The 12,759-nt window shown below is 37.5% G+C and overlaps 1 protein-coding gene across 1 annotated transcript in view; it reads left to right on the plus strand.

The window, feature by feature from the left end:
• Positions 1–5,398, plus strand: part of LOC149841740 (aspartic proteinase 36-like) — a 32,968-nt gene extending 27,570 nt beyond the window's left edge. Inside the window, exons 9-12 of the mRNA XM_089998676.1 lie at positions 4,101–4,228; positions 4,318–4,419; positions 4,527–4,624; positions 4,910–5,398. Of these exons, the coding sequence (XP_089854802.1) occupies positions 4,101–4,228; positions 4,318–4,419; positions 4,527–4,624; positions 4,910–5,084 (503 nt within the window). The 3' untranslated portion in view covers positions 5,085–5,398. The remainder of the gene's footprint in view (positions 1–4,100; positions 4,229–4,317; positions 4,420–4,526; positions 4,625–4,909) is intronic.
• Positions 5,399–12,759: the final 7,361 nt, after the last annotated feature.

Below are 12,759 nucleotides of genomic sequence, written 5' to 3' on the forward strand. Positions count from 1 at the left end.
ACACGAATCAGACTCTTGCTAAGGGAAGAAGATGCAAGAACTTATGTGTCTTAAATGAAGCTCTGAAGTCCATGTCATCACTAGCTGGTCATTCATTGTTCGCGTCATCATCAAGTCCAGAAGTTCACAAAGTTGTCGATGTTTGGCACCGTAGATTAGGCCATTATAATTCCAGTTTCCTTGATCTTTTATGTAATAAAGGATTGATTGATGTCAAAAGAAAAACTCTATTCCTTCTACTTCTTGTGTTAGTTGTCGTATCTGTAAGAGTCATTAACTTTCATTTTACAGGTCGAATAAAGGAGCTTCTTTTCCATTTGAGCTTATTCATTATAATGTTTGGGGGCCTTCCCTTGTGTCTTTGTCTAAATCCAAATATTATGTAATTTTTGTAGATGATTTCAATCTTTTCACTTAGATATATTTCTTAAAATCCAAGGATCAAGTTTTTTTTTCCATAGATTCAAGTTGTATGTCGAAACTCAGTTTTCTCATAAACTCCTAGCGCTACGTAGCGATGGTGGTGATAAATACATATCGAATAAACTCACACGATTTCTATATGATAATGGAATCCAACGTGAGTTGAGTTGTCCCAGATCTTCTCAACAAAATGGCGTTGCTGAACGCAAGCATCAACATATTATGGAGACAACCCTGACCATGATGTATTATGCTAATCTTTTATGGTCAGAGGCATTTCATACGACAATTTATTTGATTAATAGAATGCCTTTGTCCAACCTTGGTGGCGAATCCTCTTACTTTTTGTTGTATGGAATGCATCCTAATTACTCTTGGTTACGGGTATATGGATGTCGATGCTTTGTTCATATTGATGCTACAATGAGATAAGTTGTCTCCTAGGGCAATCATATGCCAATTTATCAGATATGATGATGAATGCATGAGCCACAAATGCTTTGATCATGTTAGAAATAAAATTATCGTTTCATGCCATGTTGTTTCTCAAGAACATGAGCGAAAACGGATCTTCGCCCTCTAACAACATTTCGCTGCAGCCCTTCTAGCCATCCACACATAAAATACAACATGCAGCCCATCATGTAACTGCAGCTGAATTAGCGTGCCAGGTAGGTCTGCCTTTAACTCATGCGATTCTGCCAGCCAAGCAACCACCTTTTCCTTTCTTTCAACAGGTATAAAGTAGAAGACAAACATCGCAGCCTACTGCCCGGGGTGGACATGCTGCCCTGTATAGTGAATTGGCTAATCAATCAGTAACAACTGTTGCTGATCCAATCCATGAGTAGGTTCCATGTGAATTTGAAAATATCCTAGCGTCATCTCTTCATGGTCCTACTCATGTTGAACCAATTCCGCAGCAAAGTGTCTCTACACGCACGTCAAACAGAATTCGACATCCTCCCAACAGGTGGGTTAGTTATGAAGCCTTTTCCTTGGACTTTCAGGTTTATACTACAACACTTTATACCATTCAAGAGCCGAGATCTTTTGCTGAAGCCCGTCGAAATCTACGGTGGACAAATGCCATGAATGAAAAACTTGCAGCTCTTCATGAATGTGGTGCGTGGGATGTTGTCCCTAGGTCTGCAGTTAAGAATGTCGCTGGATGTCGTTGGGTGTATAAAATCAAACGAAAGTCTGATGACAACATTGAATGATTCAAAGCAAGGTTGGTAGCCAAATGCTATACTCAGGAACATGGGTTGGATTTTGATGAAACATTCAGCCCATTCGCTCGCATGGGCACCATTCGAATCATTTTATCTCTAGTTGTCTCCAATGGATGAGACTTGTTTCAACTGGATGTCAAGAACACTTTTTTCCATGGTGATCTGTATGAAGAGGTGTATATGGATCACTCATGTGGATATCCTGCGGGAGACATATACCTCACTGTGCTTAAGTTAAAGAAAGCTATATATGGACTTAAGCACGCATCACAGGCCTGATTTGATACATTCAACACTGTCGTTCGCTCTCTTAGGTTTGAGCGAAGTCATCGTGACTATTCTTTGCTTGTCCATTGTTTTGGTTTATGTGGATGACATAATCATTACGGGTAATAATGGATCCAAGTTGAAATCTATGCTCCATAGTTGATTTTACATGAAAGATTTGGGTCTTCTTCGGTTCTTTTTGGAAGTGCAGGTTGACCAACAACCAGATCGTCTTGTCTTATCGCAGCACAAGTATGCCCGAGATGTCCTTCAGCGCAGTGGTATGTTGGAATGCAAGCCCGTAAACACTCCTATGGCTGCTCATACTCAACTTGGCAATGTATCCTCTGATAATGATGACTTTCCGGAACTAGAAAAATATCGTTGCATTGTTGGAGCCTTGCAATACTTGACTTTTACTCGACCAAACTTGGTTTCTTTGGTGAATCAGGTTTCACAGTTTATGCATAAGCCCTAGGTGAAACATATGGACGCCGTAAAGGAAATCTTCCGATACATCAAAGGTATTCTCTTAGATGGTCTTATATATGTCAAACTTGATTCAGTATGCTCTCAAGTATCCATTAAGATCATTGCATATTCTGATGTTGATTGGGCTCATGACCCGATTACAAGAAGATCAGTCACTGGTTATAGAGTTTATCTAGGTTCACATCTTATATCTTGGGCCAGTCGCAAGCAAAAGATTATTACTTGTTCAAGTACTGAGGCAGAATGGTCGCAGTCACTACAGAAGTTACATGGACCAAACATATTTTATTCAGTTTGCGTCAACATATCTCCAACTCGTTATATTGTGATAATCGTAGTGCAGTTGCTATCTCCACAAATTCGGTACAACATGGCAAGATGAAACATGTGGAGATAGACCAACACTTTGTCAGAGAAAAGGTGAAGGCCAAAGAAATCCAGCCAGTTTTTATCAGAGGAGAAGACCAAGTCGTTGATCTTTTCACTAAGGCCCTTATTGTACATCGTCATTGGTATTTGAAGTCCAAGCTGTCCATGGTCTTTAACCATACACAATTTGAGGGGGCGTGTTAAGATTATACTAGATCCGGGTCCAAATCCAAACCCGTTTAAGGTTGTACCATTCTTGTACTTATCCTATTGTAAAGGGGCAATATTGTAAACTACCTCACACTAATATAAAAAGAAAAAGATGCCATCGTAGATTGGAGAAGACGTCTATTCAGTTTTCCAGATTCTCTCTTCCTCTTTTCTTTCTTGTATGTTTGTTTGTGCAGGACACAACTTCCAACAGCATATTTCACACTTCCAGGGAAGCAAGTTTCCCCATGTGGCAAGAAACATCCGGTAACTATGCGTTGGACTAGCCCAACAGCTAGTTGAGCCTTGCCTCCTCTCTCTCTCTCTCTCTCTCTCTCTCTCTCTCTTGTTTATGTATATGGGGTCTGTCCCATATTTTCTTCTATGCTTCTTCTTAGCATTTTGCATTAATAAAAAAACATATTTTTTGTGCTTTCTTGCCCATTAGTGGCTTGTGCTTGTGAATGTCCTTGTGCTCTTGTATAAACCCTTAGTGGCCTTTTGTGTTTTGCCTTAGTGGCTTTGTATTTGTGCACACCCTTATTATTGTGTAGCACTTAGTTGCTTTTGTATTGTGCACACATTTATCGTGTTTCATTACATTCTTGATCTCTACATCTGAAGTTCTCTGCATTCTTTCTTTTTTGTCTAGGGTAATAACATATGGTAGACTTGGTAAAACCACAAAGGTGTACTGCACTGTGAATCGAGTATGGATGAGAGACTTGTTTGGTTTTATTAAACCTTCAACGTCATCATTTCTTGTGCCTAAATAACTGCTAGGAATATTCTAGACAATGCAAGTTATCAATTTGACTATTATGAAGATGTTTTCAATGTATTGGTGATGATTTGCACTTCTGGGTGCTTGTTTCTGCAGGAAATACCAAGATTCGGTTTCTTGTGCATTGCATCTCTCTCTATCTCTCTCTATCTATCTCTCCCAATTTATAATCTTTTAGGTGTGTTAAATCGAGTAATCAATGAAAGTGCTTTCAATTCTCTACTATATCTAGGACTCGGTTATGCTGAGGATAGTATTTCGTATGTGCGTTCTGCATGTTGTCATATGCTAATGTTAAATTATTGATTGGTATTGCTCAGGCATCATTCCACGAGTTGGATTCATAGAGTTTGTACTTCATTTGGCGATAAAGCTTTCTGACCTCATCCCTCACATTCCAGAACTGAGAGAGAGCATTGGACATGAGTTAGGAGTAAACGTATATCAGGTGGATTTTCAATATTTCTTTGTTAAATTAGATTTTCAGACTCCCTAACACGCTATTCATTCTGCTGATTGCTTAATGAATGACCTCAGGTTCGCATAGTAAATTTTACAAGTGATAGTAATGGTTCTGTTGTTACATGCACAATATATCCAGATGGTTCCACTGGTTACATATCCAATGCCACTGTAGAGGTAATATTTATCCTCTGCACAAATATCTGGACATGCATGATAAACAGTTCAACGTATCATGATTATTATTTGTACAATTACATGCTACAACTGCATTTTATTTGCAGCGCGTACATTCTCTACTAAGTGACCATCATATGAACCTTCCTAGTACATTTGGGAACTACCGGCTGCTTAGTTGGAAAGTTGAGCAGCCTTCTGAAAGGTAAATGCTTCTATTAGTACAAGTAAATAATAAGGATTATCCACTATTTATGTCAAAACTCAAATCTTGGCCTTGTGCCTTATGCTGGTTGAACTTCCTTTGCTACTACAACTAGTTGTATGATTTTGCACCAAAATCACAGAGTTCCTTCTGAGTTCTGACCTTACTTTCATTCTAGAGGTGATATTGCAGCATTTTTATCCATTTTGCTGTCTGACAAGAATATCTATTTATTCTTGCTGATGCGTCTAGAACCTTTCTCTGTTTATTTTCTTTATAATGTAGGACGTGGCTGCAACGGCACATGTTGGTTGTCATTGCTGCAACCATGCTAGCTGTGATGCTGGTTTCTTCAGCTCTTATTGGATGGTATGTTTGGAGGCGACGTGCACAAGAAACACTGGGGACTTACAAGCCTGTGGGCGCTGTGATTCCTGAGCAAGAGCTCCAACCCTTGTAATTTTTCTTCAGCTTTTAAGGCGAGGTATACTTTTGTTATTTCTCCTAGCATTATGAATGGTGTACAAAATTGGAGATTTTGGGGTTCGGGAAGAAACAGCCTTTACAATATGAAAAAGAGGGTGTCGTTTGATAGGGTTCCAACATCGGTATGTGTTGTACAACTTGACACTAGCATGCATAATAACGAAAAATGCCATTTTTTCCGGGTAGATTGCAATCAGCAGAGGGACTCGTTAGAATACTTTGTTTTACTCGGTTTGTTCAGCCCAAAAGTACTGGCTTTGATCATTAATAGATTTAACAGATGGTTGATGAATTGTTTACTCATGACTGTCCATTGCCTCCGACTATTAATCATAATATGTTCTTAGTTGAAAAGCTTAAGAAAATGTTGTGTCTAAGGGGCCTTGGGTTCGAGTCCTTTGAGGTTTACTCCTGAAAGAAGAGTTGAATCGAGAATATGAGAAATTGAATTTTATTCTCACATGATCAAAAGTAGTAGAAGATGATACATATATATTGTTACAAAATTATCTTGAACATAAAAAAAAATGTGGTAGTCGATTTTCCTTGATTTGAGTAACTGTTGTGATATTAGTCAGCTTTTCTTTGATTTTAGTAACCGTGTGCCCTTGATATCAGCTTATCCTCTTTCCTTGATTTTAGTCTTTGATATCAGTTGATCCTCTTTTCTTAATTATAGTAACCGAATACAACAAGAAAGGTAGGATACAAATACACATGATAAATGTACATGGTAAATAACATTTTCTTTTTTTTACTTCCCTTCAAGTTGGAGTGTGAGGGTTGAGTACGCTCAACTTGGTTTTGAAATGAGAGAATTGATCGGTGACAAGCGCATTTGTGAAAAGATCTGTATATTGTGAATGCGTAGGAACAAATTGTGTCTGAATTAGTTCGCTTTGAATCTTCTCTCGCATGAGGTGGCAAGCAATCTTGATATGTTTGGTACGCTCATGATATACTGGATTGGTGGCAATATGAAGTGCTGCTTGGTTGTTACAATGCAGTGTCATGGGTTGAGAATGATCAATTCCAAAGTCTAACAACAAATATTTGATCCATGTGAGTTCACAACATGCTAAAGTTATGAATTGATATTTGACTTCGGTCGATAATCATAATACTGTAGATTTTTTTTTTGTTTTTTCAAGAAATAGGGTTTTCCTCAATCATGACGTAATAATCAGATGTGGATCTACGGGTCATTGGACAAGAGGCCCAATCTGAATCACAGTAACCAATGGCTTGAAACTTACTGGTGGATGACATTAGAATCCCTTGTCCGGGAGAACTCTTGATATATCGAAAGACCCTCATGATAGCATTCATATGAGGCTATCACAACTTACTATTGAACTGACTTAGAATGTTGATCGCGAATACAATATCAAGTCGGGTTATAGTCAGGTATAATAACCGACCCACTAGGCGCTTATACGATCCTTGATCCTCCAACAAATCTTCATCTTCATTATTGAGTTTGATATGTGGTTTCATGAAAAAATGGCTTGACTTTATCCTAAGATATCACATATCCTGTAGAATATTGAGAGCATATTTTTGTTGAGATAAGAACATACCACTTTTGGATTTTGCAACTTTAATGCCGAGAAAATATTTGAGTCGTTCAAGATTCTTCAATTAGAATTGTTGATTGATGTGGAATTTAAGTTGCTTTATGTATGCAACATCATCTCCTGCAATGATAATGTCATCCACGTAAACTAGAACAAAAATGTGTGCTCCATTAGTAGCTTTTTAAAAAAATGAATAATCAGCCTTAGATTGTGAGAATCTTTCTTGAAATAGACGAGTTGACAACTTGGCAAACCAGTTTCTAGAAGATTGTTTGAGGTCGTATAATGACTTGTGCAACTTGTAAACTTTACGCTATCCCTGAACAGACAAAACCTGGTGGTAAGTTCATATACACTTCTTTATCTAGGTCCCCGTGAAAAAGGCATTGTTGATGTCTATTTGATATAGATGCCATTTTTTTATTGCTACGATGGCTATCAAACATCGTATGATTACCAACTTGACAACAAGAAAAAATGTCTCATTATAATCCAACCCTTCAATCTGAGTGTAGCCCTTTGCCACTAGGCGAGCTTTATACTTCTTAATAGATCTATCAAAGTGATGTTTAATTTTGTACACCCATTTGCAACCAATAGAGTGTTTGTCCACAGGGAGATCCATAATCGACCAAGTATGATTATCTTTCAATGCTCTAATCTCTGAAGTCATAACATCACACCAACATTGAAACTTCAAACTTCATGACATGAGAAAAGGTTTTGGGTTCTGAGTGTTGGGAAATGACACTTAAAAAAAATGATGTTATTTTGAAAAATGATCATAACATATGACTTGGGATAACTCATGATTTGTGCTGCGAACCTTCTTTCTTGTGTCAGTTGATTGTAGTATGAGGGCAACCGTGTAACGTCTTTGAGATGTGGTGGTGGTTGATAGATTCTTTTGGATATTCGGACATGGATTTGAGTGGGTTTAAGGGTTCCATGATTAAGAGGTTCAGGATTTGGATCATGGTGACCAGGATTATGAATCTCATTTTCTTGAATACTAATAGGTTCTTTGATCTCATAAGATTGAGGCTCGAATATGAATATGGGTAGGACTCACCCTTCTTCTTTATCTGGAATATTATGATCTTGAAATGAAAATACATTTTCATAAAACTTTACCATATGGGTAGCCTATGAAAACTCATTTGCATGCTTGATTATCAAATTTATGAGAATAATGAATGTTGTGAGGATAACACAGACATCCAAAAACATGAAAATAATCATAAACATGGTAGTTACCATGAAGTAACTTATATAGCATCTTGCCCATTAAAGGTTTGGAAGGAATGCGATTAATGATATATCCAACTGCAAGAACTCATTCTCCCCAAAACTTAATGGGTAAAGAGGCTTAAAATCTCAAGGCTCTCGCAACATTAAGTAAATATCTATGCTTTCGCTCAACCACTCCGTTTTGTTGAGGGGTCGCAACACAACTATGTTGGTGTTAACCCTCTTTTCTTTTAAAAAGTTTTGCATGTCATTAAAAAAAAAAATCAATACCATTGTCAGATCTAAGACTTAGAATTTTGTAATTGAATTGCTTTTCAACTAGCAAGAATTTTTTTTTGATCTATACTATGATTTCTGATTTATGCCGCATGAGATGAGCCCATGTAGTTCTAAAGTAGTCATCCACTATGATCAAGAAATGTTGTGCTCTAGATAATAAAGTGGTTTGATATGCACCTCATATATCACAGTGAATTAATTGAAAATGTTTTGAGGAAGAGATCGACCTGGTAGGAAAAAGAAGGCAAGTTTGTTTAGCCATATGACAAATATCACAATGATTGTGAAGAACACAACCACGTAATTTATTACAATTTATGAGAGTTTGTAATATAGAATTTGGAAGATATCTAAGCCTCAAGTATCAAATATTAGAATCAAAATATGAACTACTTAAAGAAAGGTTGTCACCGATCTAAAAAATATAGAGTCCAACATGTCTTTTACCCACCCCAATCTTCTTCTTCGAGAGATAGTCCTGAAAAACACAATGATCATCATAAAAGAAAACATCATATTTCAGATCTTGAATTAATTTATTCAGAGAAATAAGATTGAATCTGAATTCTAGAATAAAAAAAACACTCGAAAGAAGAATGTTTGGCGCAAATCGGAAACTACCCATGTGAGTCGCATGTGTAGAGGATCCGTTTGATAATCTAATGGGGAAAAAATGGTGAGAATTGGAAATATCAGGTTTGACAAAGAATTTGTAATGTGGTTTGTCGCACTTGTGTTTATGATCCAAATTTTGAACGATATGGAACCGACAAAAAGAGTATCAAGATTACCTGTTGGATTGACCGCAGGTGCTGGTTTAGAATTACCTAGATTTATCGTAGCGACTATTTGGTCAAGTTGTTTTTAGGTAAGTCATTGAGAGGTTTGGAGGGGAAAAAACTTGTTGCCTTCGGAAGACAGAGTTAGCGGTAGCTTGACTCTATTGACGGGCATTGGAGAGTGTACCAGATCGATTTGGGAACCCATAGAGATAGAAATATTTGGCCTTTACATGATCAATTTTTTCGCAATGGTCGCATTTTGAATTAATGCGTTTTTGTCGATTTTTACTTGAATCTATGTTGATCTTAGTATTAGATCCATTTACGATTGTTGTCACTGATTCTTGGTTAGTCGTGACCCTAAGATTATGTTGCCTTTCTTCCTGCACTAGTAGTGCGAATGCTTTGGATATCTTCGGCAATGGTGTCATCAAGAGCAGTTGGCTCTTTATGGCACTATATTTTTTATTTAATTCCATTAGAAATTGCATTAGTCTTTCCAAGTTTTGCTGCTCATGGACGGCCTTCACCGCTCCGCATGAATACGGCAGACTAGCCATGTATGTGGACAACTCATCCCATAGGCCCTTCATTTTTGTATAATAAGCTGCCACGGTCTGCATCTGCTTGAAATTTATGATCTTTTGCTGGATCTGATATATGCGCAGGGCATTCGATTGAGAAAATCTATCAGAGTTCTGCTCATACTTCAACAACGGTTCAACATAGATGACACTTGAGAATAAATTTAGATGCAATGAGTTGAGGAGCCATGATAGGATCATGTTGTTGCAGCATTCTCTGGCTGCAACAAATTTGATGAGAGAAGTCTGCTTTTTGATGGATTCATTTACGAATCTAAATTTATTTTTTACAAAGAGTGTCATAGTCATAACACGACATCATTTCGTATAGTTGTCACCAGTTAATGGCTGCGATACTAGCAACATGCCAGGGTTGTCTGAGTGATGGAGGAAAAATGAACTCTCCATTTCTTCAAAATTTTGGCTTGATGCTTTTTCATTTCTGCTATTTATTATATCGAGACGTTACCTGAATGCTCTGATACCATAAAAGAAGAGTTGATTCGAGAATATGAGATTGAATTTTATTCTCACATGATCAAAGTAAAAGTAGAAGATGATACATATATATATCGTTACAAAATTATCTTAAATATAAAAAATGTGTTAGATGATTTTTCTTGATTTCAACCGATCCTCTTTCCTTGATTTGAGTAACCATTGTGTTATTAGCCCGCTTTTCCATGATTTTAGTAACCGTGTGCCCTTGATATCAACTTATCATCTTTTCTTGATTTTAGTTCTTGATATCAACTGATCCTCTTTCTTTGATTATAGTAACCTAATTAAACAAGAAAGTAGGATAAAAATACACATGGTGGGCATGCTCTTTTTTTTCTTTTAACTCCCAACACTTGGCTGGTTAGTTTATGCAATGAAACCTTTAATGGGCATGCTCTTTTTTTCTCTTTTTCTTTTCTTTTAGGATAATCCAAGGGCTCAATCCCAATCACGTCCAAAGATGAACTCTTCCATGTCCTCAAGCTCCCTGTGCACCTTGTCACCGTATCTCCAAAGCCGTCCTGGTAAATCTTCGTATACTACCAGTAACCACTAGAAAATAAAACCTTTTTTTTGTTTGGAAATATGATGTCTTTCGACTCGTGTCTGTTAAATTAAGTTCCTACAGCTATTTGCCGCCATCTGTGCAGTTACCGTGTTTGTTCCCTGGGGTGTTTGAATCGGGGATGCTCATAGACAGGGATGTCCTGTACTGGTCCGGGGTGTGTGTGGATGCACTGGCTCGCCCTGTCCACAAGTGTCATTTTCTTTTTTCTTTTTTTGCAATTGATGAAATGTGTGCGGGGGGTGCGGAAAGGTGGCAGACGCTATTTCAGCGTCCGCTTTTGGGTGGATGCATGGGGCCCATGCAAAGTGGGTTCGGACTATCAAAAGCCCCCTAAAGATCTGCACCTTCTTCTGTTGAATGCAAAACTACTGGCAGCTATTACTACTTTCTTTTAAATATTTACAAGGAGAAACCCCACCAGGATCACAGACCTAGCCACACTGGATTTGCCACACATACTTAATGGTTGCTGTCCTGGGAGCATATATTGCCGTACTTATTGACACAGCATGTGACCATATGGTAACCCACATGCCTTAATTTCAGAATCAATATACAAAGATTGAACATAGTTACATAGATCGTAACCAGCCTAACCCATCACTGACGGCACATTGGTTAGCCTAAAACCAAACCATTGAAGTCCCTCCTGCCCACAGGGGAGTACACCCAGCTTTGACCTTGCGGCCGGGATGCCACCCATGGGTTTTGAACTTATGACTTCTGTCAACTTGGTGACATTCACAAGTCAACCCTACCAGAAGAGCGGAGCCCTTAAGGTAGACCTCTATAAAATTATATGCGGCCATTGAAGAGTGTTATATACTGTATATGTACATGATCGTGAAATACAATAGCAAAGTCTTGGAATTATCATAAATTTTTTCTCTGAAATTATGTATGAAAACAGGTAAGCTATGTCACAGGGACGCCATTTTGGGTGTTTATCCCTGGTGACATAATTGGACACATTGACTCAAACACTGACACGTACGGCCACTATATTAATATTTTAATTTTTTGATATTATTTGAGTAAAAATATTATTTTTACTATTAAAGTATCAAAATTAATTTTTTATTGATAAAAAAGTAAGAAATTTCTTGACCTCGTGTCTTATTTTCAGAAAGTTTTTAAACTTGCGAGACGAACTGGCGTTACATGTCCTCCTATCTACCTACCTATCTTTGTAACACAACAGGAAAGCCTTGAGTAAACATGGACTACTGATGGACCTTGCGGCAAAGGATGCCACCCGTGGGTTTCGAACTTGTGACGTCCCATCAACTTGGTGAAATTCACAAGTTGCACCTTGAACATTGGGGCAAGTGATGTCACCCTTGGGCAAAGTTAAAAGACTATTACTAAGGTAGACCTCTATACAAATATATGCCTCCATTGAACAGTGTTATTTATATAATAATCATGTATTGTATATGTATATGATCGTAAAATACAATAGCAAAGTCATGTGGTTATCATAATTTTTTCTCTGAAATCATGTATGAAAACAGGTAAGCTATGACACAGGGACACGCCATTTTTTGTGTCCCTGGTAACATGATTGGACACGCTGACTCAAACACTGACACACACGACCATTGTACTAATGTTTTAATTTTTAATATTATTCGAGTAAAACTATTATTTTTATTATTAAAAGCATAAAAAATAATTTTGTATTGATAAAAAAAAAATCATGTCCTCATGTCTTATTTTCAGAATTTTTTAAAACATGAGTCAAACTCGAGTCAAGTGTCCTCTTATCTACCTTTGTGACACAGCAGGTAAGCCTTAGGATAGCAAGAATTCGTCGGTGAAGGGCATAGGGGGGTGTTGTAGTTCGATGAGAACACCATTTTGCCTGTAAGAAGGTATAATTGGTTGACGTATGCCCTGTTTTCCGTGTTCTTAGCATAAATCCTTAGGTCCTCTTTGCCAACTAAGGGTAGGGAATACACCCAGCTAACTATGTCACAGGGACACGTCATTTTGGGCACACGGACATGACATGCACAACCATTATATTAACATTTTAATATTTTTTAAATGTTATTTCCAAATGAATGTTACTATTAAAATATCATAAATACATTTTATTGAATTA

The sequence above is a fragment of the Nuphar pumila genome, chromosome 3, assembly GCF_984573655.1.
Source record: "Nuphar pumila chromosome 3, dmNupPumi1.hap1.1, whole genome shotgun sequence".
NCBI lineage: Eukaryota > Viridiplantae > Streptophyta > Magnoliopsida > Nymphaeales > Nymphaeaceae > Nuphar > Nuphar pumila.